General features: G+C 39.1%; 2 protein-coding genes across 3 annotated transcripts in view; both read left to right on the top strand.

Annotated features, from left to right (window-relative positions):
• Window positions 1–12181, top strand: part of LOC310717519 (semaphorin-4E-like) — a 66632-nt gene extending 54451 nt beyond the window's left edge. Inside the window, exons 8-15 of the mRNA XM_083525698.1 lie at window positions 5424–5575; window positions 6006–6178; window positions 6604–6757; window positions 7128–7350; window positions 7470–7585; window positions 10626–10795; window positions 11413–11459; window positions 11598–12181. Of these exons, the coding sequence (XP_083381824.1) occupies window positions 5424–5575; window positions 6006–6178; window positions 6604–6757; window positions 7128–7350; window positions 7470–7585; window positions 10626–10795; window positions 11413–11459; window positions 11598–12166 (1604 nt within the window). The 3' untranslated portion in view covers window positions 12167–12181. The remainder of the gene's footprint in view (window positions 1–5423; window positions 5576–6005; window positions 6179–6603; window positions 6758–7127; window positions 7351–7469; window positions 7586–10625; window positions 10796–11412; window positions 11460–11597) is intronic.
• LOC310717523 (semaphorin-4E-like) overlaps window positions 1–26045 on the top strand; it is a 55943-nt gene that overhangs the window by 8341 nt on the left and 21557 nt on the right. Inside the window, exon 1 of one of the 2 annotated variants that reach the window (XM_083525703.1) lies at window positions 23999–24332. The exons of the other annotated variant lie outside the window; for it this stretch is intronic. The gene's annotated coding sequence lies outside the window, so the exon portion shown is untranslated. Of the gene's footprint in view, window positions 1–23998; window positions 24333–26045 lie in introns of those variants that run through there. 2 annotated transcript variants of the gene reach the window in all.

Raw genomic sequence — 26045 nt, 5'->3', positions numbered from 1 at the left:
TTGTACTCCTGCCTACTTTTCTCATCACTCTGTCGATCCCAATTCTGTTTTGCCAACCTCTTTCTCCCTATGTTCTTGTGCACTTCCTCATTCCACCACTATGTCTCTTTGTCTTCGTTTCTCTTTCCAGATGTCACACCAAGTACCTTTCTAGCTGTCTCCCTTATCACTTCTGCAGTAGTTGCCCAATCATCCAGCACCTCTTCACCACCACCGAGCCCCTGTCTGACCTCTTCCCAGAATCTCACACTACAGTTTTCTTCTTTCAGTTTCCACCATCTAATTCTTCTTTCATTCCTTACTCTCCTCCTCTTCTTCTTCACCTCCAAAACCATCCTACAGACTACCATCCGATGCTGTCTAGCTACACTGTCCCCCCGCTAAACACCTTTCAGTCTCCAATCACCTTCAGGTTGCATCTCCTACATAGAATATAGTCCACCTGTATGCACCTTTCTCCACTCTTATACATCATCCTATGATCTTCCTTCTCCTTAAAATAAATGTTCACCACTGCCATTTCCATCCTTTTAGCAAAATCTACCACCATCTGCCCTTCTACATTCCTATCTTTAGGCCATACATACCGATCACCACCTCATCACCTCTGTTCCCTTCACCTACATGCCCACTGAAATCTGCCCCAATCACCAATCGTTCATTCCAAGGTACCCTTCTACCACTTCATCTAACTCAATCCAGATCTTTTTCTTCTCCTCCATCTCACAGCCGACTTGTGGAGCATAAGCACTGATGACATTTATCATCTACCTTTCAACTTCCAGCTTTACATTCATCACCCTTTCAGAAACTCTCTTCAACTCCACTACACTCTTACTTTACTCTTCCTTCAGAATCACCCCTACACCATTTCTCTTTAGATTGGAGGTAGGTTTAAACCTACCTCCAATGTTCCTAGCCTTACTCCCTTTCCACTTGGTCTCCCGAACACACAACATGTCTACCTTTCTCCTCTCCATTATATCAGCTACCTCTCTCCCTTTACCAGTCATAGTGCCAACATTTAAAGTACCAAGTCTCCTAAACATATCCTTTAGAGAATTGCTGAAGAAGTTAATGCTGTTAATGCTTGACAGGTCAGGACTGTTTTGGCAGCAAAAGGGGACCAACACAATATTAGGCAGGTGACATTGGCATTGTTTTGCCTGATCGGTGGTCATAAAGTTATGCCTGGTCAGTGTATAAATATATGGAAACCGTCAAATGTGCATAACAAATCCAACATTTAGTCTAATAACTACAAGTTTTCTACAACCTTAAGGCCACATTTCTTTCTAACCTGGTTACCGTCGTACACTTTGTGCAATAAATATGAAATGCTATCTGGAAAATCTCTACTAGCAAGTACTCTGTGTCAAACAAATTAGGAACACATAAAGCCCATAAATCACATGAAGCCCTGATCTGCAACTCATCTTTGCTGAGTCCTACTTCAGCCCTTTAAGTTATTACACATTATTCTTCTGCCTTGTGTTGTTCTTAGAACTGATCTGAAATAGAAAGTTTTTGTTTTCTGAAAGTCTAGATTATTATAATTCACCAAACTTAATATGTAATTTCTTTTTTCAGACTGAGTGTTGGAACTACATCCGGATCCTTCATAAGTGGACAGACGGAATGATGTATGTGTGCGGTACCAATGCTTTCATTCCAGCCTGTACAAATATGGTGAGCAAAAGTATTATGATATTATTGTAGACAGCAGCTTTGTGTTACAAGCTTTGTGACTGTTTTGCTGCATTTGGCCACATTATGTAATTATGTTTTTTATAGCCTGTCCTGTGTTTTGTCTTTCCAGTCTTATACAGGAGGCAAGCTCAATCTAGATACTAAAACACATTATGGGAAGGGAAGGTGTCCATATGATCCCTTCCAAAGATATGCCTCTAAATTTATTGGTAGGTGCCCCATTTATCTTAGGTGTAACTGCTTACATTACAACATTAAACTACATGCCCCATTTTAACAAAAAGGTAAACAAAAACAGAATCTAATGATCTGCAAATCTAAATTTATATTTTAAAACAGAAAACATACCATATGTTTAAAAAAATGTTTAAGGAAAAAGGTAATTTTGAATTTGATGGCTGCAACACATCTCAAAAACGTTAGGGACTAGGAAAATGTAAGTAATATTAAAATTAAACAGATGGAGAAACTAATTAGTTTAATTGTATAAATTGTAAAAATAGGCAGAGTCTCTCAGAAGTAAAGATGAGCAGAGCTTCACCAATCAGTGAAAGGCTGTGTCTACAAATTGTGTAACAATTTTGAAATAATGTTCCTCAAGATGAAATTGCAAAACTGTTGAAAATCTCAATTTACAGTACATCATATCATCAAAAAATGTAAAGAAGAATCTGGAGTAATTTGTGCACAAGGGACACAGGGTAAAATAATATTGGATGCAAAACAGTCTTGATTCTGTATTGTACATTACTACATAGACTCATTAACACCTCCAGAAATCATTGTCTGTAAACACAGTTTGCCATGTCATCCACAAATACAGCTTAAATCTCTTATCATGCAAAGAAGAAGGCATGCGTGAACATAATCCAGAAATGCTGCACTGGGCCAAAGCTAATATAAAATGTACTGAGGTAAAGTAAAAAAAAAATTCTGTGGTCAGATTTTTTTGGAAACTATGGAAACCATGAACTCCGGACCATAGTCATCCAGACTAAAGATCAGCGTTCAGTTCAAAAAGTCACATTTCTGATGGTATGGGAGTGGATTATTGCCTGTGGAATGTTCAGCTTGCACATTTGAAAAGGCTCCATCAACAGCATATTCATGGTCTCCACAATACTTCCATACATAAAAGGTATTTTTTGGGAAAGGCTTTATATATTTGATTAAGACAATGCTAATCTATTACAATAGCATGACTTAACAGTAAAGTCCTGGTGCTGAACTGGCCTGCCTGTACTTTCTTCATTTAAAAAAGACATTTGTATATGCATATGTATATGGACAGAAGACGTGATGCTACACTGTGGTAAACATAGCCCTGTCCCTTTTTTTTTTTTACTTTTTTTGACCTGTTGCAAATAATTTGTATTTGATCAAATTAAATAAGTATTTCATCCCGTACCAAATTAGCAAGAATTCTGTCTCCTATAGACCCAAATTAGTCCTCTCCCTTTAAGAAAGTACTCCTGATATCAACTCATTATGTGTATAAAAGACACCAGTCAAAGAATTCACCTCTTCCATTCAAACCTCTTCACCACCATGGGAAAGACTAAAGAGCTTTCAAAGGACTTCAGAGACAAGTTTGTAGACCTGCACAAAGCTGGAATGGGCTGCAAGACCATCAGAATGTTGCCTTGGCCGTATGTTTGGGGTCATTGTCATACTGCAAGACCCATACATGACCGGTTTCTGGAGTGTTCTGGCTGAGGCCAGGAGCTTCTTAGGATTGTACAGTGCATGGTCCTGTTCATGTGGTGAAGTCTTCCTGTACCGTTAGCAGAAAAACAGCCCCAAAGCAGAATATTTCCTCCTCCATGTTTGACTGGATGGTGTTCTTGAGGTCATATTCTGCATGTCTATGCTTCCAAACAGTGAGTCGAGTTGATGCCAAAGAGCTTAATTTTTCAACATTCTCCCAAGCCTTCTCTGAATAATTCAGGTGTTTATTGGCAAATGTCAGATGGAGCTGTTCATGTGTATTCTTAAGACCTTGGTGTGTTACCGTCTCTAGGTTACGTATGTAACCCTAGTTTCCTGAGGGAACGAGACACTGCGTCGAAACGCTTTGGGAACGAGCCTGAGTGTTTATGCTCTGAATAACGTGTGTAATGAGGTGACGTCACAACCGGGAGTATAAAGTGCATATGACGCAGCGTCTCATTCCCTCAGGGAACTAGGGTTACATACGTAACCTAGAGGCGTTCCCTTTCAGGAACTCAAGCTGCGTCGCAACGCTTTGGAAATGAGTGTCCAATCACGCCAGACTGACCAGTCTCTGCCCAGTGTGTATTTGAACACAGCTAGAGGAGGACCGAGGGGCCAGGAGTGGCACTGCGGTCCAGGCTATAGAACCGCACAAAGGTCAGTGGGGCGGACCAACCCGCAGCGTCACATATGTCTTGGAGGGGAACTCCAGAGGACCAAGACTTAGAGGCAGCCACACCCCAGGTGGAGTGAGCTCTAACCCCGAAGGGAGCGGGGAGACCAGAGGACTCATAAGATGACGTGATAGGCACGTTCCCAAATCGTTTCAACGCAGCTCGAGTTCCTGAAAGGGAACAATAGTTTTCTTGGTGACTGTGGTCCCAGCTTCCTTGAGTTCATTAACAAGCTCCTCCTTTGCAATTCTGGGCTGGTCCCTCACATTTCGCAGAATCACCCTGAACCTATGAGGTGAGCTTATGCATGGAGTTCCAGGGCGAGGGCGATTGACTTATTTTGTATTTCTTTTATTTTTGAATTACCGTGCCAACAGTGGTCTCTTTCTCACTAAGCTTCTTGTGAAGGTCTTGTAGCCCATTCCAGCCTTGTTTAGGTTTACAATCCTGTCCCTGACTTCCTTTGACAGGCCTTTGGTCTTTCCTATAGTGGTGGAGAGGTTTGAATTGAAGTGGTTGATTCTGTCTTTTATACACATAGTGAGTTGATATTACGAGTTCTTTCTTAAAGGGACAGAACTAATTTGTGTGTGTGAGTCTTGCTGATTGGAAGGGGATCAAATACTTATTTTACTCAATCAAATACAAATTAATCTATTCATAATATACATTTTAATTTTATTTCTGGATTTTTTTAAATATTCTTTCTCTTTCTGTTTAAATAAACCTACCATAAAAAATTCTAGACTGTTCATTTCTTCGTAAAGGAGTAAATGTACAAAATAAGCAGGGGATCAAATAATTGTTTCCCCTACTGCATTGATATCTGATATTTGCAAATCATTGCTTTCTGTTCTTATATAAATTTTACACAGTGTCTCAACATTTTTAGAATTAAGTTTGTATATTCATTATGATTATCCATGCACTTTTTTGTGATAATATCTAATCTTATTCTTTTGATTGTTTTAATTAAAAAAATAATATAGTAATATTTTAGTAATATTGCAATTCTGTTTTAGATAATGAGCTGTACTCTGCTACATCCTTAAATTTTCTGGGCACAGACATGGCTATGACGCGACATTCTGTTAATGTACGAACTGATCCCTATTCCTGGCTCAATGGTAAGAATATATATACACACACAGACAAACACACACACACACACACACACACACACACACACACACACACACACACACACACAAACTCAGTCAAATTGTTCAATGTAAAGATGTCTTTAATAGTGTAAATTCTGCCATTTGTCTGACCTTGAGATTCTTCTACAAAGTCTATTATCACTGATTATTTCTTTGATTTCAGATCCCACATTTATTGGCATAAAGCATGTGACTAAAGGAATGGAAAATCCAGAGGGGGATGATGATGAGATTTACCTCTTCTTTAGTGAAACAGCTGTGGAGTATGACTCCTATGTTAAGTTGGATGTGTCAAGGGTTGCTCGTGTCTGTAAGGTAGCCTTTCCTGCAACAGGATGTTTTTTGTTTAATATTACTGGGCTTGTCACGCAAATGATTATTGTTTCCTGTCACACAACAGCTTTTCTAACAATTTATTTAAATGAATTTACCAATATTTAAAATCATTCCTACTTCTATAACTATTCAAAGTAATATTGTTATTTTGAGATCATTATAAACCAGGTTAAGATAATGTGTTGTGTTGTATTGAATTTAGATAAGTTTTTAATTTATATTTTACTAACTGGCAGATACATCTGCTTCTTTTGAGAATGAAATCATTAACATTTGAAAAATTATTCTGCCCTAGAACAATACTTTCTATCCATATTTGTTTAAATGTGAAATACTGAATACATTTTGACTGTTATATTTGCTAACATGGAATTTTGCAGTAATGTTGCTAAATTTTATTAATCTCTAGGGGGATGTGGGAGGACTGCAGATATTGCAAAACAGGTGGACATCATTCCTAAAGGCTCAACTGGACTGTCCTGTCCCTCACAGCAAAGTGCCTTTAATTATAAAAGATGTATTCCTCTTCTGCCCAGGCAACTGGACTACCTGTGTGTTCTACGGAGTCTTTACTCCTCAGACGTGAGTACGGTTCAGTTCACACATGCCAACAGGATTTCTTTGGACTACTGGTCAGAAGGTCATAATTTCAAATTCGAGAACTGCAAAGTTGCGACTGCTGGGACCTTGAGCAAGACCCTTAACCCCTTAACTGCTCAATTATAAATTCTAAAATACATGTAATGGTGTCTGCTAAATGACATACGCCAACCAGGAATAACTTCATGACCACCTGCCTAATATTGTGTTGGTCCCCCAGATTGTCATCTTTGTATAATGTACTAGTACTAGTATATAATAAATTATTTTAATATTCAGAATATCTTGAATTTGTTTGCATCATGTAGGTAAATTTAGCTGATACATGGTTTATTTTTTATGTTTTATTTGAGAATATTGTTTTATTCAACTCCAATCATAATACACTGGCTTGATTTCACACACAGGGACATGTTGCAGTACTCTGCAGTGTGCACCTACAGGATACATGACATCCAGAAATTGTTCTCTGAAGGCAAATTTAAAACTTTGTTCATTAATGATGACTTTTCAAAATATGTGACGTACAACGGAGAGGTGCCTGATCCCCGTCCCGGAGCTGTGAGTACAACATTAATCAATGATAATTTTCACGTTTACTACGGTAATAAAAAGCACTTTCTTGTTATCTACTACAGCTGACTGATATTTTAAGTGCTGAGAAGATGTTGATAAATTTTCTGTAACAGTGCAGCTTGGCCAATAGTCTCAGTTACTAAAGTTGCTACATTCATGATGTTGTGCTATTTCCTTGTGATATTCCCATGGAATATGGCATTTGAATTCCTGAGAAAATTTTTGTACTGCCTTTCTTAATACAAAATATGTTTACTATTTTGTATACGACTATGCTAAGTTTACTATGCAGATCCTCTCTCTCTCTCTCTCTCTCTCTCTCTCTCTCTCTCTCTCTCTCTCTCTTTCTATCTAGTGTATTAACAACGATGCAAGGCAGAAAGGGTTTTTCAAGTCCTCTGATCTGCCTGATAACACCCTTATGTTTATCAAAAACAATTATCTAATGGATCAGGCAGTGAAGCCAGCTTCTGAGCAGCCCCTACTTTTAAAAAAAGGAGCTGCGTTTACAAGTATAGTTGTGGCCAACACTACTGCTTTGGATGGGATCAGCTATCAGGTCATTTTTATTGGCACAGGTAATAATTTCATCTGGTGTTTACATCATTTATCAAGATTTATAAATTGCATTGGCTACAATAGTCTAAGCAAAACTCCAGTCATAAACATCCACAAATCAAATGTGTTTTTGTAACAGCAAGCGGTTCAGTGCTGAAAGCAGTCAACTATGATGGGGAGATAGTCATAATAGAGGAGGTGCAGCTCTTTAACCATAATGAGCCAGTGAAGATACTGCGCCTGTCCACCACAATGGTAAAAAAAAAACTCTTACATTTGACGTTCTCCTTCCTTAAGCTACAGCAAATGTGTGCTAAGTTGTTTTTCACTTTTCCGAGAACTCATTGTTGGTCAACCTGAGAATGGTTGAGTAACATTTGTTTTACGGCCAGGATGTTGGTTAAAGTGGTTCGTTGTCATGTTACATCCTGTTTTTATGTTGATAATGGCAGGAAAGAGGAACATTGTAGAAGTTGACAGTTGTACTGAGCAAAGAAATATAATTTATAGAGAGTAGGGAGCATATATATATATACAGTGAGGAAAATAAGTATTTGAACACCCTGCTATTTTGCAAGTTCTCCCACTTAGAAATCATGGGGGGGTCTGAAACTTACAGAGCCACTCCTTGGTTATCCTGGCTGTGTGCTTCGGGTCATTGTCATGTTGGAAGACCCAGCATCGACCCATCTTCAATGCTCTAACTGAGGAAAGGAGGTTGTTCCCCAAAATCTCGCAATACATGGCCCCGGTCATCCTCTCCTTAATACAGTGCAGTCGCCCTGTCCAATGTGCAGAAAACACCCCCAGAGCATGATGCTACCACCCCATGCTTCACAGTAGGGATGGTATTCTTGGGATGGTACTCATCAATCTTCTTCCTCCAAACACGTTTAGTGTTATTATGACCCAAAAGTTCTATTTTGGTCTCATCTGACCACATGACTTTCTCCCATGACTCCTCTGGATCATCCAAATGGTCATTGGCAAACTTAAGACGTGCCTGGACATGTGCTGGTTTAAGCAGGGGAACCTTCCGTGCCATGCATGATTTCAAACCATGACGTCTTAGTGTATTACCAACAGTAACCTTGGAAACGGTGGTCCCAGCTCTTTTCAGGTCATTGACCAGCTTCTCCCGTGTAGTTCTGGGCTGATTTCTCACCTTCCTTAGGATCATTTAGACCCCACGAGGTGAGATCTTTCATGGAGCCCCAGTCCGAGGGAGATTGACAGTCATGTTTAGCTTCTTCCATTTTCTAATGATTGCTTCAACAGTGGACCTTTTTTCACCAAGCTGCTTGGCAATTTCCCTGTAGCCCTTTCCAGCCTTGTGGAGGTGTACAATTTTGTCTCTAGTGTCTTTGGACAGCTCTTTGGTCTTGGCCATATTAGTAGTTGGATTCTTCCTGATTGTATGGGGTGGACAGGTGTCTTTATGCAGCTAACGACCTCAAACAGGTGCATCTAATTTAGAATAATAAATGTAGTGGAGGTGGACATTTTAAAGGCAAACTAACAGGTTTTTGAGTGTCAGAATTCTAGCTGATAGACAGGTGTTCAAATACTTATTTGCAGCTGTATCATACATATAAATAGTTAAAAAATTCATACATTATGATTTCTGGATTTTTTTTTTAGATTATGTCTCTCACAGTGGACATGCACCTACGATGACAATTTCAGACCCCTCCATGATTTCTAAGTGGGAGAACTTGCAAAATAGCAGGGTGTTCAAATACTTATTTTCCTCACTGTATATCTATCTATCTATCTATCTATCTATCTATCTATCTATCTATCTATCTATCTATCTATCTATCTATCTATCTATCTATCTATCTATCTATCTATCTATCTATACTGTATATATATATATATATATATACGTCTCTCTATCTATCTATCTATCTATCTATCTATCTATCTATCTATCTATCTATCTATCTATCTATACTGTATATATATATATATATATATATATATATATATATATATATATTTATATTTATAAATCATAGATATAGATTGATAGATAAAGAGATAGAGAGAGAGAGAGAGAGAGAGAGAGAGAGAGAGAGAGAGAGAGAGAGAGAGAGAAAGAAATGTGACCTTCCTTCTTTGCTCAATTTATATCAGTCCTGTTACAAACATCTTTGGCTACTTCTGTAGAGTGGCAGGAGTGATTTGTGATAAAAAAAGATAGATATCTGCAAGAGTGTAAGTGAAAGTTTATAGGACTGTAGTGAGACCTGCGATGTTTTATGGTTTAGTGACAGTGGCATTGACAAATAGACATGAGGTGGAGCTGGATTGATGAGGATGGACAGGATTATAAATGGGTTTATTAGAAGGATCGCACAACGAGAGGCTAGATTGAGGTGGTTTGGTCATGTGCAGAGGAGGGACATGGGGTGTATCAGTAGAAGAATGCTGAGGATGAAGCTATCAGGCAGGAGAAAAAGAGGAAGGACCCGGTAGAGGTTTACAGTATGCATGTGGTGAGGGAAGACATACAGGTGGTTGGTTTGAAAGTGGCAGATGTGGTGGAATAATATATGAAGACGAATGGTCCGCTGAAGCGACCACTAAAGGTAGCAGCCAAAAAAAGAAGAATAAGTTTTGGAATTTTTTTCAATCCAGTTTGCAATTTCTTTGGTTTAGCGAAGCTCTAAGCTGAAGCTAAAGATCTTATTAGGAAGTTATAAGCTAGGACATAACACTATGCTATGGAATATGTGGAACTGCTTTTTTTTTTACACACATGTACATGTACCTCATTAATTTGCATCTCCTCTGTATTAGCTGCTTGTCATGAAGAGAAACCTGAAGCAAAATCTATACAAAATATGTCTGTTAAGAGAACTTTCATAATATTAGTGAAAAACCAGTCAGAGGCAGCCGTGCCCTGTGCATCTGTTGTCTTTAGGGGAACACTCCAATAAACTTTGTATTGCTCAATATTTTCCCCATGAACATCAAACTGATTAAGTGATTAAGTACGTTGAATATATAGTGCACTAATCTAGTGCAATTCATGAGTGGCTCTTATAATTTGGCTAAACAATATAGAGATTTTGTTGTCCTACTAATTAATCTAACATGCACATGTTTGTGTCATTAGTCACATTAGTATAATGTAAAATAATTGCATATTATCAATTAATGGCATTCTTATTTTGTTTTATACCAATGCTTATCTGATTCACTATATGACTGATGTTATTCTTCGTACATCAGCTTGAGATTAATTTTGATTCTGTTCTTGCTTCAACTAGTGCATATATTTTCTCAGGGTCTGCTGTATGCTGTTTCAGAGGAGGCTGTGGCACAGATGCCGTTTTATGCATGTAGCAAGTACACTTCCTGTGCTGACTGTGTGCTGGCCAGAGACCCCTACTGTGGCTGGGACCTTGTCTCTAAAAGCTGCATTGCTATAAGCAACATTCATTCTGATAAACACAGGTACTAAGCATACATTATACACATAATGTAATGTAGTGTTGTGGGGAATAAGACATGATGTGGTGATATACTGTAAAAACAATGAACTGGTGTGAAATGGTAAAAGGAATTTTGTCCTACAAAACTCTGTACTGTACTGTATACCACTGCAATTAATCAATGATGACATTTTTTTTAAATAAAGTCATTAATGATTTATCCAGTTATGTAGTAAATACATTTCAGTAGTATTGGTAAGCTGTTATTAACAGGCTTGTTAAAAAATTTAAGAAGTTTTACCTCTGACTGTCATGCTACTACTTCCATAATTGTTAAATTAACATGCCTCACCACATCAGTTACAAGATGCTTCTTTTATTATTAAATATGAAAAGTATTTTATTTACTGACTGATTTTAACTTCAACATATTGTCCACATTAATACACAACAGACACTAGCATTACTGCCAGTTGCTCTTATAGAAAATTAATCAGTTAGAAACCTTCTGAATAAAGAATCAATCCAGAATCAAGTGTTTATTTAAAGCTGTGGTGTTAAATATTGTAATGACTGTACTAGAGTCTATGTCTGAAGTGGGATTTTCTGTTATGTTCTTGATTTTCTTTTATCCTATAGGGAGGTGGTTCAGGGTCTGAAAGATGCTACACGTTGTCCTGCAGTCGGTATGTTAATAGAAGGATTTTTATATCCCATAGGAAAGCTAGTACGGTTTAAGCCTATTGTGACTTTGTCATTAAAACAATAGTAAAAAATAGAAACATGAAGATGACTCGATAAAGTTGTCCTTTTTTGTGTTACAGAGAACACCAAGATCATTATATTCTACCCGGGTGAAATGGTCAGTCTGGAATGCCAGCTGGAATCAAACCTGGCCCGAGTGCAGTGGCGTGTAAATGATCAACCAATTGAAAATGACCAAAAGTACCACATCCAACATAACAACTTGCTCATCTTCTATGCCTTGGACACTGACAGTGGTGACTATGCCTGCATCTCTAATGAGTCCTCTAATGGTCAAGACTATGTCATCCGAACTACTACGTATGAGCTGAGGCTGGGAGACTTTGTGAAACCTCATGACCAGCTGGCGATAGTGGAAATGAAGGACACTTTTGTGGCCCCGGTCATAATTCTAGCTCTGATATTAGTGGCCCTTGTTACATGGAACTTCTACAAAGGGCATTATAGCTCCTCAAGGTGCTTCAAGACAAATGCAAAGAGTTCATCCATCATTCAGAGGATACTGCATATAAGAGACCAAAATAAGGCATCATCAGTAGCATTTAACAGCAATGACATCACAATAAGTGAATTACCCAGCAATGGAGACCAGGATAACAACGACATAGTGTACTTCTCTTTCTTCTAGGTTTGTTATTTATATACAGTGGAACCCGGTTATGTCACCGGCCTAGGGGTTTGCCAAAAAGCGTTGAGATAACCGATGATCGAGATAAACGAAAACCAATATGGCGTACATGCTCGTGTTTTGGAGGTTTTTTTACACAACAGCTTTGCCCCGATTTGTTTGATGAAGGCATGCTATAAAAATGTATATACATGTTTGCTAACAACAAAAGGCACCATGTGCACCAACTAACAGCAAACCTTTATTATATTCTTTGCAAACACAAGATCGCTCACAAAATCACAAAAAACGTGCGGGGTGTAGTTAGTTTTTACAAAAAGCTAACCAGTGTCAAAATAAAATTCGCGAGTCATTTCACTCTGACAGCGCTGAAAAGTATCCTACACTCCTGTGCCTCCTCTTCCAACATAGCTTCTGTAAGGCTTCTGTAATTTCACCGCCACTTCCGCGAGTTCTTCTGCGGCTGCACGGCACTGTGCCTGAAACTCATATCCTGAATGACGCAGTGCATCCAGCAGTTTGATATTGTTTCCTTCTTCACATCATTCCAGACTGATCTTTATATAATATAAGACGCACCCTGGGTGAGGGGTACGTAAAACTTTCCATAAGAAGCGTCTTATATACGCGAAAATACGGTAGTGAGATGGTGAAGTGGCATTAATAACTAACATTTTCAAAAGCCGGTGATTGGTCATGCTGATCGAGATAACCGACATTAAGTGGCAAATTTGCCCCTCTTGTGCTCGAGATATTAGGGTTCGGCGACATAAAAGAATCGACATAACCGATGAGAAAATGCTAAGACAAAGAGGAAATTTGCCAGTTCCACTTCAAAAACGTCGACTTAATAGGGTTGGTGAGTTAACCGAGGTCGAGATAAGTGGGTTTGACTGTACCTTATCTTAACTCAATCCATATTCCTGTTGAAATTGGTCTACTAAAAATGGAAATCTTTGTTTACACTCATTAAAGTACCATTTATCTACAGTTGTGAAGGTGTCACTGCTCTGTATGTCTTTTCAGAAATCAGACATCAACCCTCCAGATCTCACACTTTTAAAATGTGTGCTGTTTAAAGCTCACTGCAGGAGAATTACTACACCATTCTCATCGTATCTATTATTTTAAAATTAATTCTAATATTCTGTGAAGTATTTGTTTGTTTTCAGATTTAAATAAACTGAGATTTGTAAAGCCTTCTGTGAACAGACACATCATTCTCGGTGTATGTAAAGTGTACAAAAATCTAAGTGATTTTTTTTTTATTATATCAGAAAGACAAGAAAAAGCATGTTTAGAATAGATTTTTTATATTTGAAAAATAAAAGAAAATACTAAAAAATGCTCATTTGAAAACGATAAATACAAATATATATATACAGTGAGGAAAATAAGTATTTGAACACCCTGCTATTTTGCAAGTTCTCCCCCTTAGAAATCATGGAGGGGTCTGAAATTGTCATCGTAGGTGCATGTCCACTGTGAGAGACATAATCTAAAAAATAAAATCCAGAAATCACAATGTATGTTTTTTAACTATTTATTTGTATGATACAGCTGCAAATAAGTATTTGAACACCTGAGAAAGTCAATGTTAATATTTGGTACAGTAGCCTTTGTTTGCAATTACAGAGGTCAAACGTTTCCTGTAGTTTTTCACCAGGTTTGCACACACTGCAGGAGGGATTTTGGCCCACTCCTCCACACAGATCTTCTATAGATCAGTCAGGTTTCTGGCCTGTCACTGAGAAACATGGAGTTTGAGCTCCCTCCAAAGATTCTCTATTGGGTTTAGGTCTGAAAACTAACTACGCCAGAACCTTGATTACTGCAGAAGCTGCACCGATCCGTCTGTCAATCTCCCGTTCCACCCTTCCCTCACTCGTGAACAAAACCCCAAGATACTTAAACTCCTCCACTTGCGGCAAGAACTCCCCACCAACCTGAAGTGGGCAAGCCACCCTTTTCCGACTGAGGACCATGGCCTCGGATTTGGAGGTGCTGATTCTCATCCCAGCCGCTTCACACTCGGCTGCAAACCGTCCCAGTGCATGCTGAAGGTCCTGGTCTGATGAAGCCAACACGACAACATCATCTGCAAAGAGCAAAGACGAAATTGTGTCATCACCAAACCGGACACCCTCCGACCCCTGGCTGCGCCTAGAAATTCTGTCCATAAAAATTATGAACAGAACCGGTGACAAAGGGCAGCCCTGCCGGAGTCCAACATGCACCGGGAACAGGTCTGACTTACTGCCGGCAATGCGAACCAAGCTCCTGCTTCGGTCATACAGGGACCAGACAGCCCTTAGAAAAGGGCCCCCGACCCCATACTCCCGGAGCACCCTCCACAGGCCGCCGCGAGGGACACAGTCGAATGCCTTTTCCAAATCCACAAAGCACATGTGGACTGGTTGGGCAAACTCCCATGAACCCTCCAGCACCCTGTAGAGGGTATAGAGCTGGTCCAGTGTTCCACGGCCTGGACGAAAACCACATTGTTCCTCCTGAATCCGAGGTTCTACTATAGAAGTGTGATCCCCCTATAGTTGGAGCACACGCCTTCGGTCCCCCTTCTTAAAAAGAGGGACCACCACCCCGGTCTGCCATTCCAGAGGCACTGTCCCCGACCGCCACGCGATGCTGCAGAGGCGTGTCAGCCAAGACAGCCCCACAACATCCAGAGACTTGAGGTACTCAGGGCGGATCTCATCCACCCCCGGTGCCTTGCCACCGAGGAGTTTCTTTACTACCCTGGTGACTTCAGCTTGGGTGATGGACGAGTCCGCCTCTGAGCCCTCAGCCTCTGCTTCCTCAATGGAAGACGTGACGGCGGGATTGAGGAGATCCTCGAAGTATTCCTTCCACCGTCCAACGACATCCCCAGTTGAGGTCAACAGCTCCCCACCTCTACTGTAAACAGCATTGGTGGGGCACTGCTTTCCCCTCCTGAGGCGCCGGACGGTTTGCCAGAATTTCTTCGAGGCCAGCCGATAGTCCTTCTCCATGGCCTCACCGAACTCCTCCCAGGCCCGAGTTTTTGCCTCGATAACCACCCGGGCTGCAGTTCGCTTGGCCTGCCGGTACCCGTCAGCTGCCTCAGGAGTCCCACAAGCCAACCAGGCCCGGTAGGACTCCTTCTTCAGCTTGACGGCATCCCTTACTTCCGATTTCCACCACCGGGTTCGGGGATTGCCGCCTCGACAGGCACCGGAGACCTTACTGCCACAGCTCCGAGCGGCCGCTTCGACAAAACATGTGCCAAATTAAATATGCGGATCACAAATGAGAATTTCATACCGGATCGGTCGAGGCCCGGGTTAACAACGACCGCCACAGGTATCGTTAGCCGACAGGGTACCGGTGGAAATTGGGCTACTGTTGGCCGAAGGAGGAGAAGGAGAGGAGGAAGACGTCTACAGAGACGGCAGGGAAAGGAGCAGTGTAGGAGAGTGGAGGTTTGGGTTGGTACTTTAAATGTTGGTACTATGACGGGTAAAGGGAGAGAGGTAGCTGATATGATGGAGAGGAGAAAGGTAGTAATGCTGTGTGTTCAGGAGACCAAGTGGAAAGGGAGTAAGGCCAGGAACATTGGAGGTGGATTTAAACTGTTTTATCATGGTGTGGATGGAAAGAGAAATGGTGTAGGGGTGATTCTGAAGGAAGAGTACAGTAAGAGTGTAGTGGAGGTGAAGAGAGTTTCTGATAGGGTGATGATCGTGAAGCTGAAAGTTGAAGGGATGATGATAAATGTCATCATTGCCTATGCTCCACGAGTTGGCTGTGAGATGGAGGAGAAGGAAAATTCTGGAGTGAATTAGATGAAGTGGTAGATGGTGTACCCAGGAAAGAACGATTGGTGATTGGGGCAGACTTTAATGGGCATGTAGGTGAAGGGAACAGAGGTGATGAGGAGGTGATGGGTAGGTATGGTTTTAAGGAGAGGAATGTGGAAGGGCAGATGGTGGTAGATTTTGCGAAAAGGAATGAAAATGGCAGTGGTGAACACTTATTTTAAGAAGAAGGAGGATCATAGGGTGACGTATAAGAGTGGAGGAAGGTGCACACAGGTGGACTATGTCCTATGCAGGAGATGCAACCTGAAGGAGATTGGAGACTGTAAGGTGTTGGCAGGGGACAGTGTAGCTAGACAGCATCGGATGGTGGTCTGTAGGATGGTTTTGGAGGTGAAGAAGAAGAGGATGAGAGTGAAGACTGAAAGAAGAATAAGATGGTGGAAACTTGAGGAAGAGTGTAGTGTGAGGTTCAGGAAAGAGGTCAGACAGGGGCTCAGTGGTGTTGAAGAGGTGTTGGATGATTGGGCAACTACTGCAGAAGTGATGAGGGAGGCAGCTAGAAAAGTACTTGGTGTGACATCTGGAAATAGAAACAAGACAAGGAGACGTTGTGGTTGAATGAGGAAGTGCAGGAGAGCATAAGGAGAAAGAGGTTGGCAAAACAGAAGTGGGATAGACAGAGTGATGAGAAAAGTAGGCAGGAGTACAAGGAGATGCGGCAGCAGGTAAAAAGGGATGTGGCGAAAGCCAAGGAAAAGGCATATGAGGAGCTGTATGAGAGGTTGGACACTAAGGAAGGAGAAAAGGATTTATACCGATTGGCCAGGCAGAGGGACCGAGCTGGGAAGGATGTACTGCAAGTTAGAGTAGTAAAGGATGGAGAGGGAAATGTGTTGACTAGTGAGGAGAGTGTGTTGAGAAGGTGGAGGGAGTATTTTGAGCAGCTGATGAATGAGGAAAATCAGAGAGAGAGAACGTTGGACGATGTAGAGTTGGTGAAGCAGGATGTAGATAGGATTAGTAAGGAGGAAGTAAGAGCAGCGATTAAGAGGATGAAGAGTGAAAAGTCGTTTGATATGTGACGTGTGTTATGTGTAGGCTTTGCTAAAAAGATATGTTTTTAATCTACACTTAAACTGGGTGAGTGTGTCTGAGCCCCGAACACTGTCAGGAAAACTATTCCAGAGTTTAGGAGCTAAATGTGAAAATGCTCTACCACCTTTAGTGGACTTTGCTATTCTAGGAACTATTAGAACTACTAGTTTATTAGAGCGCATGTAGGATGTTTTGGTGACAAGGTGAGGGAGGCGAGATTGAGATGGTTTGGACATGTGCAGAGGAGGGACATAAATTATATTGGTAGAAGAATGCTGAGGATGGAGCCACCAGGTAGGAGGAAAAAAGGAAGGCCAAGGAGGAGGTTCATGGATGTGGTGAGGGAAGACATGCAGGTAGTTGGTGTGAAAGAGGCAGATGTAGAGGACAGGGTGGTATGGAGACGGATGATCCGCTGTGGCGACCCCTAATGGGAGCAGCCGAAAGAAGAAGAACAAGATATATATATATATATATATATATATATATATATATATATATATATATATATATATATATACAGTGAGGAAAATAAGTATTTGAACACCCTGCTATTTTGCAAGTTCTCTCACTTAGAAATCATGGAGGGGTCTGAAATTGTCATCGTAGGTGCATGTCCACTGTGAGAGACATAATCTAAAAAAAAAAATCCAGAAATCACTATTTATGATTTTTTTAACTATTTATTTGTATGATACAGCTGCAAATAAGTATTTGAACACCTGAGAAAGTCAATGTTAATATTTGGTACAGGAGCCTTTGTTTGCAATTACAGAGGTCAAACGTTTCCTGTAGTTTTTCACCAGGTTTGCACACACTGCAGGAGGGATTTTGGCCCACTCCTCCACACAGATCTTCTCTAGATCAGTCAGGTTTCTGGCCTGTCGCTGAGAAACACGGAGTTTGAGCTCCCTCCAAAGATTCTTTATTGGGTTTAGGTCTGGAGACTGGCTTGGCCACTCCAGAACCTTGATATGCTTCTTACAGAGCCACTCCTTGGTTATCCTGGCTGTGTGCTTCGGGTCATTGTCATGTTGGAAGACCCAGCCTCGACCCATCTTCAATGCTCTAACTGAGGGAAGGAGGTTGTTCCCCAAAATCTCGCAATACATGGCCCCGGTCATCCTCTCCTTAATACAGTGCAGTCGCCCTGTCCCATGTGCAGAAAAACACCCCAAAGCATGATGCTACCACCCCCATGCTTCACAGTAGGGATGGTGTTCTTGGGATGGTACTCATCATTCTTCTTCCTCCAAACACGTTTAGTGGAATAATGACCCAAAAGTTCTATTTTGGTCTCATCTGACCACATGACAGGATCATCCAAATGGTCATTGGCAAACTTAAGACGTGCCTGGACATGTGCTGGTTTAAGCAGGGGAACCTTCCGTGTCATGCATGATTTCAAACCATGACGTCTTAGTGTATTACCAACAGTAACCTTGGAAATGGTGGTCCCAGCTCTTTTTAGGTCATTGACCAGCTCCTCCCGTGTAGTTCTGGGCTGATTTCTCACCTTCCTTAGGATCACTGAGACCCCACGAGGTGAGATCTTGCATGGAGCCCCAGTCCGAGGGAGATTGGCAGTCATGTTTAGCTTCTTCCATTTTCTAATGATTGCTCCAACAGTGGACCTTTTTTCACCAAGCTGCTTGGCAATTTCCCCGTAGCCCTTTCCAGCCTTGTGGAGGTGTACAATTTTGTCTCTAGTGTCTTTGGACAGCTCTTTGGTCTTGGCCATGTTAGCAGTTGGATTCTTATTGATTGTACGGGGTGGACAGGGGTCTTTATGCAGCTAACAACCTCAAACAGGTGCATGTAATTTAGGATAATAAATGTAGTGGAGGTGGACATTTTAAAGGCAGACTAACAGGTCTTTAAGGGTCAGAATTCTAGCTGATAGACAGGTGTTCAAATACTTATTTGCAGCTGTATCATACAAATAAATAGTTTAAAAATCATATATTGTGATTTCTGGATTTTTTTTTTTTAGGTTATGTCTCTCACAGTGGACATGCACCTACGATGACAATTTCAGACCCCTCCATGATTTCTAAGTGGGAGAACTTGCAAAATAGCAGGGTGTTCAAATACTTATTTTCCTCACTGTATATATATATATATATATATATATATATATATATATATATATATATATATATATATATATATATATATATATATATATACACAATCAGTATGATATTCTCATCTGCTCCTCAATTTCTTTTAAATTCCTCTTGTTCTTTTGAGGCCTGGTGTAAAGATCAAGATTATTTACACATCATGAAATAATGCTCTTAAAATCCTGCATTGTCATTCCAAAAATAATTCATCCAAAAATAGTAATTTATACCTAAGATGGTCACATAACTGTTTGTCAACATGTACCCAAACTTAAAAATGTGTTCTTGCACTTTTGTTTATTAATTTTAAATAAGTAAAAAAATTTACAATTAAATAATTTGCATAATAATATTTATTCATAAAAACTTAAATAAGTTGCATAATGTTGCATTGTTTAGAAAAAAAATGTCATGTTTTTGTTTTTGTTGTAAAACGAAGAAATAGGGATCTGTATCTCACTTGTGTACCTTTTTGGTTTTAAAACAAAACAACTAATATTTCTTCTAATTGCACTCTGAGGTTGCTGTTTCTCAAAATTTGTGGAAATAAAATTAAAAGGTACATCATGTACAGTATACATTAATGCATCATTATACATTACATCATTAGTGGCATTTGAAACAATGCCAGACCTGATCATTTCAAATTACACTTGGGTATATCTATGCATGTAGGATTATACCACCCTTGGCATTTCGAGCACTGGACCATGAGCTTTTTGTAATGAGCTGTTCTGCAAACACAGTAAACAGGTATTGCGGTTTTGATCAGCTTCACTCTCTAGAGTATTCATGCCAGATGTGATGCTGTTTTTGTTAGGGAAGCCAGTTAGCCTGCTTTCTTTAGTATTAGTATGCATAGCTCTGTTGGATGACCCTTGCATACAGCTGGATGCTGAACATCAAAATGGTCTGACTGTGGCCTTAGCAGCCAGGACATGCCTGTAGTGTTCTTGGAGTCAGAGGGGCACATTTGCCCTCATACACAGAAAGTTGTGTGATCCAGTAGCTTTGCCAAATTTTCAGTATCTGTAACTTATTTTGTCGAGTTCCCACAATTTCTTCATTTGTAATAGCATTAAAGTATAAAACTGACTGAAATCCGTCAATATGCACATTGTTCTTTGCCATTCGGTATCTGGGGAGGTCAATGGTATCACAGGTCAACCAAGCACTTTGAATTTTGGAGTGGTTTTGCTTTTGTACAGTACAGTACAGTACAAAAACTGTACAGTAAAATGACTGGAACATTAATACTGTAATAATCAGGCATGCTGAATGAATTAAAAGGATGGGAAAGCAAGGGAAAGGAAAGATTTAAAAAAAAAATGGTGCAAGTGTTAGAATACAGTTTAATAATGGAGTGGTTTTACCATTAATGTTCTTAAAACATATGCAGTAATATGACTTGAAAATTGATAGTCAGTGTAACGCTGAACAAGTATGAATTAAAAGAATGAGCAAACCTATAAAGATTTTTACTTTTCGCCAAAACTGGACAGTAAAATGACGAATGAATACAGTGATAGTCAGGGTCATGGGGGATTAAATTACATTTTAGGCAGTAATATTGTGGGTCTCCATAAACAGCAATTTATTAAAAATATCAGCAGGACTAAAACGCCATTATGGCAGCAACTATATATTCATTTTGACTGCTCCTAGCAACCAAACTGTAAGTGCACAATTAGACATGCAGGTTAAAAGCAGGTAAAAAACCCAATAAAGTAACATCAAGAAACTAATAATAGAACATGAAACCTGAAAATGAAATTGTGAAATTGATCATGACAATGAGCCACAATAGAAAGAGGGAAATTAAATATACAAATAACTAATAAGGCACAGGTAGAAACATAAAGGATTGATTAGGGAGTAAGTTGTAGGGCAGGGGTCCTCAAAAAAATTTTTTTGTAAGGGCCACATTATTTCTTTTTTAAAGCAAATACCATGAGCTGAATTGACTACCAGTATAATTGTGGAGATTTTTTTATGATTTTAAATTAATTTAATTTGCTTCCCAATGCTAGATTAGTTTATTTTTTTGTTATGCACCAGACAGACAAATAATAATAACTAAGGGAAAATGTAGTTTGAAAGCCGACATTTATTATCAAATGCATGTGATATGAGCAGAGGTGGGAAGTAACGAAGTACAAATACTCCGTTACTGTACTTAAGTAGATTTTTCTGGTATCATTACTTTACTCCAATATTTATTTTTCAGACAACTTTTTACTTTTACTCATTACATTTTTACACAAATATCTGTACTTTTTACTTCTTACATTTTCAAAACCGTCTCGTTACTTAAGTTTTAATTCATTGATTTGGTAAAATATATATTTTTTCTTTTCACTGCGCGCTGATTTCAGCCGAACAACCGATTTCCTGTTACTGTGCGTCTTTTTCAATCCGCTGGTGTATAAAGTCCTGACTCTCACTCTTTACAAAGATAAGAATCAGCAGACAGAAGGCAGTAAGAAGTTTGGGGTTAATGTGGATGAGACAGAGGAAGTCAGTGATGAGAACATGACTGAGAACATACACATTCATGATCATCATCATCTTTTCTCTGCTTGTGTTCTGTATGTGGCTCCTCAGCCTGGATACATTCATTAGGTAACAACATGGGCGTAAATCCCGGGGGGGACGGATGGGACATGTCCCCCCCATCCGAGGATTGTCAATGTATATATCAATGTATACCTAAATAATTGTGTAAGTAGGAAAAAAACCCGCAAAAATGCATTTAGAAACAGTGGTTTGACCCACTGCCTGCTTTCCCAGTTCATCACACCTACTCTACACACACGAGTCAGGTGTGTGTCTGGTACTCCATTAATTTTCAACTCCATTAACTAGGGTATTTTATTCACTTTAAATAAAGCGATTCTCTTTAATCTATTTGATGCAGACTCATTCATAAATTAGTTGCGGCAAAAATGCTGATTAGCGATGTAATTTTCCATGAATCTGCTCTATTAGTGATTAAAATATGACTTATCTAGTTAACGTTAGCTTGTTTACAATAGCTTGTAGCATAGTGCACTGACACTAACACACCAAAGCCGTTTTCCATGCAGTGTTTTATTTGGGATGAATTGGTATAATGTTAACTTAATTAGCATATTGTTTATCTGTGCATTTACTGAATGAGCACTGTGCTACATCCGAACTGACCCCACTGTATTTATTTGTATAATAAAATTCTATTCTGTTCTTGTGTCTTAATTAATTGTAAATAAAATGTTAAAAGTTGTTTTTTAATTCCTTGTTTTGCTTTGTCATTGAACCTGAGAAAAACTTAAACTTAAAATAACCATAATGACACAGTCTCCATGCTACAATAATAAAAGCAAAGTGTTTCACTGTGGGGACACTGTGTCTTTATAAGTACAATTTGACTGTATTATTTGTGTCCCCCTTCAAAAATTGCTCATGAGAAATTTTATATTTATTGTCCCCCCTACTGTTAAATGAAATTTACGCCTATCTATCTATCTATCTATCTATCTATCTATCTATCTATCTATCTATCTATCTATCTATCTATCTATCAAATATTAATATGATGTGAGGTCCAGTTAACAGCTAAAACAGGTAGAAGTAATAACTACTTTTTACTTAAGTACATGTCGGAGCCAAGACTTCTTTACTTTCACTTAAGTAAAAAGGTATAGTCAGTACTTCAACTTTTACCCGAGTATTTTAAAACATGAGTATCTGTACTTCTACTTAAGTAAATGATGTGTGTACTTTTGCCACCTCTGGATATGAGTAAAGCATTTAAAATAAAATAAAAAAAACTTTGGCATTATTGAGAGGGCCGTTCTTACCCTGTTGTAGGGAGAATGGGCTCACTAGCGGCATCTGGTGGTTAAAAAAGCAGAACGCTTCCAGATCCAGACAGACAGCCTCACGTACCATGACCCAGTAGGTGAAATTGTGTCAAGAGCACCTGTTTTGCAAAGTGGCCACTAGGTGGCACCAGTGATTTTCTTTTATTAAAAAAAAAAATCAAGTAAGCTTAGTTGTAAAAACTCTCAGGATCCTGTGAAAAGCTGCATTTCCTTTCTATAGACCTAATCTCTTCAATAATTGTGTGAATTCCGTCTTCATCTAGAAATGATTGTGATGTTTGAAAGTTTTAATAAAGATTTCATATTTAAGCATGTTTAAGTTAAAAGTAAACAAGTTTACAAACTGCACAAGGGCTGTGAAAATGATTGCAAGTCAGGCTGGGCTAAAATAATCTTTTGTTGACCTTTGATAATATCTGATATGATATCAGACCAGATCTTCGCTTTGTTTGTTTGTTTAGTTTATTTTTGTCACTACAGTGCACCAAGCTTGCACTAATCTCAGGCTTCTGTAGTATTAACCAAAATGTGTTGTCAGTGTTTCACCATAAGGAAAAGCACTGTTTTGAAATGTTTGTGTGACAGCAGGAAAGAAAAAAAGTGCCTCCTAGAGCAGTTAAACGCACCTGTTCATGTCAGAACTTGCAACTGGGGTTTTCTGTTCCACCCTTTCTTTAACACAATGTGGAAACAAGAAGTTCCTCCATTTCATACATTTGAACTCATCCTATTTGCTTGGGTTAATATGAATATAAATATGTGAATATTTAGATATTTAGTGGGTTATTTAGATACAAGCACCTTTGACCGAAAAATACAAATGTTCACATATATACAAGCAGCCAAGATGTCAAGTGTTTGTGCTCTTTTGAGTTCTTCCCTCCTACAGTGACGTGTGTGTGTGTGTGTGTGTGTGTGTGTGTGTGTGTGTGTGTGTGTGTGTGTGTGTGTGTGTGTGTGTGTGTGTGTGTGTGTGTGTGTGTGTGTAGTCTGTTATGGCATGTCCTTTTCTCCTCAGCTCAGTAGAAAGGGGAATCTAACTGTAGCTCTTTCATACTTCACTGCAGGACTCCAGCAGTTTGACTTGCAAAGCAACAATGCAGCCTATTCCATGAGCTCCACTCACACTTGCCTGGAGAACTGAAAACAGCTTATCCACATTGTAGCACTTTGCCCCTCCTTTATACACTTAAGGATTCGTTTGTTTTGCTTAAGGGACAGGAGGAGCATGTGTCAGCGCCTGCTGCAGAGCTCCAAAGCGACTGAAAGTGGGTTACAAACGGTAAGTCAAGATTGTCATATTTCCACTGAAATTAAACCCTGCCATGGAAGAGATTTGTAAGTATTGTATGCCAGACAGTATTGCACTGTATATCTCTCTAGGCGGTGATGTAGTACTGAAACTCTAGTTTTAATATTAACAAATACTAATCATGTCTTTAAGCAGCTAAGCTGCCACCACCATGCTTCACAATTGGCATGAGATGTTGGTGTGTAATATCCTTTCCCCACCAACAACATAGTTTTGGTCTTGTGTAATCTTTTTTATTCTTATTATTGTTATTTTTTTTTTTTTACAGAATTTAGGCTACTTAAAATTTCCATTTAGGTCCTTCCATATAGCACATAGAAATATAGTGCCCGAAATATAGGCACGTTTAGAGCATCGTTGTCCCTGGTCTCCGAGCAGCATTGCTCAATGGCAATTTTAGTGCCATTAAAACACACCCTGCAGGGTTTGGCTCATTTCATGAGAAGGCCCTTTAAAGCAAATAAAGTTACATTTTAAGTGCTGAAGTTTATTTATTAGCCAGAGTTTCTGCACTGAAACAATTTTTCCTTGTAGGCTTTATAAATATCCTATTAATTAATTAATTAATTTTGTTTGTTTCTTTGTTTGTTTGTTTGGCTCAGTATTTTCAGTAGCGCTGTGCATTAAAAAGACATAAATTGAATAATCTACAGATTATAATTATTGTATTAAATGGGCTAGGCTTTAGGATTTTCTTATGTTTTATGAGCTGTGTACAATGTAATATACTAAACAAAATTATAAACGCTACACTTTTGTTTTTGCCCCCATTTTTCATGAGCTGAAATCAAAGATCTATGACTTTTTCTATGTACAGAAAAATGCCTATTTCTCTCAAATATTATGCACAAATTTGTCTAAATCTGTGTTAGTTAACACTTCTCCTTTGCCGAAATAATCCATCCACCTCACAGGTATGCTTACTAACACAGATTTAGACAGATTTGTGAACAATATTTGAGAGAAATAGGCATTTTGTGTACACAGAAAAAGACATATCTTTGAGTTCAGCTCATGAAAAACAGGGGCAAAAACAAAAGTGTTGCGTTTATAACTTTATTCAGTATATTTTGGTAGGCTGGTGATCTATTTATGCATCTCTGTGACTTTTAAATGATGTGAAACAACTCCACAAGAAGAAGGAAGTGCTCCTGCAGTTTGCAGATGCTGCAAATGGTTTGCATGAACTATTAAAGTAGTAAGCCGGCTAGCTGGAACGTATGTCAAGTACGGAGGAATTTGCAGCGCTAGTGTTTTTCTGATTATGATGAAAGACTAAACTGCTAGGACAATTCAGTTTTAATTCTTTATTTAATGTGGTCTGATCTCTTTTCCAAGTCATAATGTACACACAGTCTGCCTATTTGAACAACACACACAATTTGACCTTTCATTGTAGAATACAGTGCTTGAATTTCATTACCAAGAATAACATGCCATAGTTTTTATTAGTAGCTACATTTAAGATTGTGGAATGCCTGTGACCTTATGTTCTCAAGGGGAAAAGAATTCAAGCAAAAGTTTTGATTCTGTCTATTTCAAATTACTAACATAATTAGTAGTATTAGTAGTTTTATTAGTAGCAAGACCACTAATAATAGTAGTAGTAACAGACCAGTAGTAGTAGCAGTTGAAGCTGCACCATCAATAGTAGTAGTAGTAGTAGTAGTAGAAGTGTTAACA

This window comes from Silurus aristotelis (genome assembly GCF_946808225.1).
Source record: "Silurus aristotelis genome assembly, chromosome: 22".
Classification (NCBI taxonomy): Eukaryota; Metazoa; Chordata; class Actinopteri; order Siluriformes; family Siluridae; genus Silurus; species Silurus aristotelis.
This window is presented reverse-complemented; position numbering and strand designations above follow the sequence as displayed.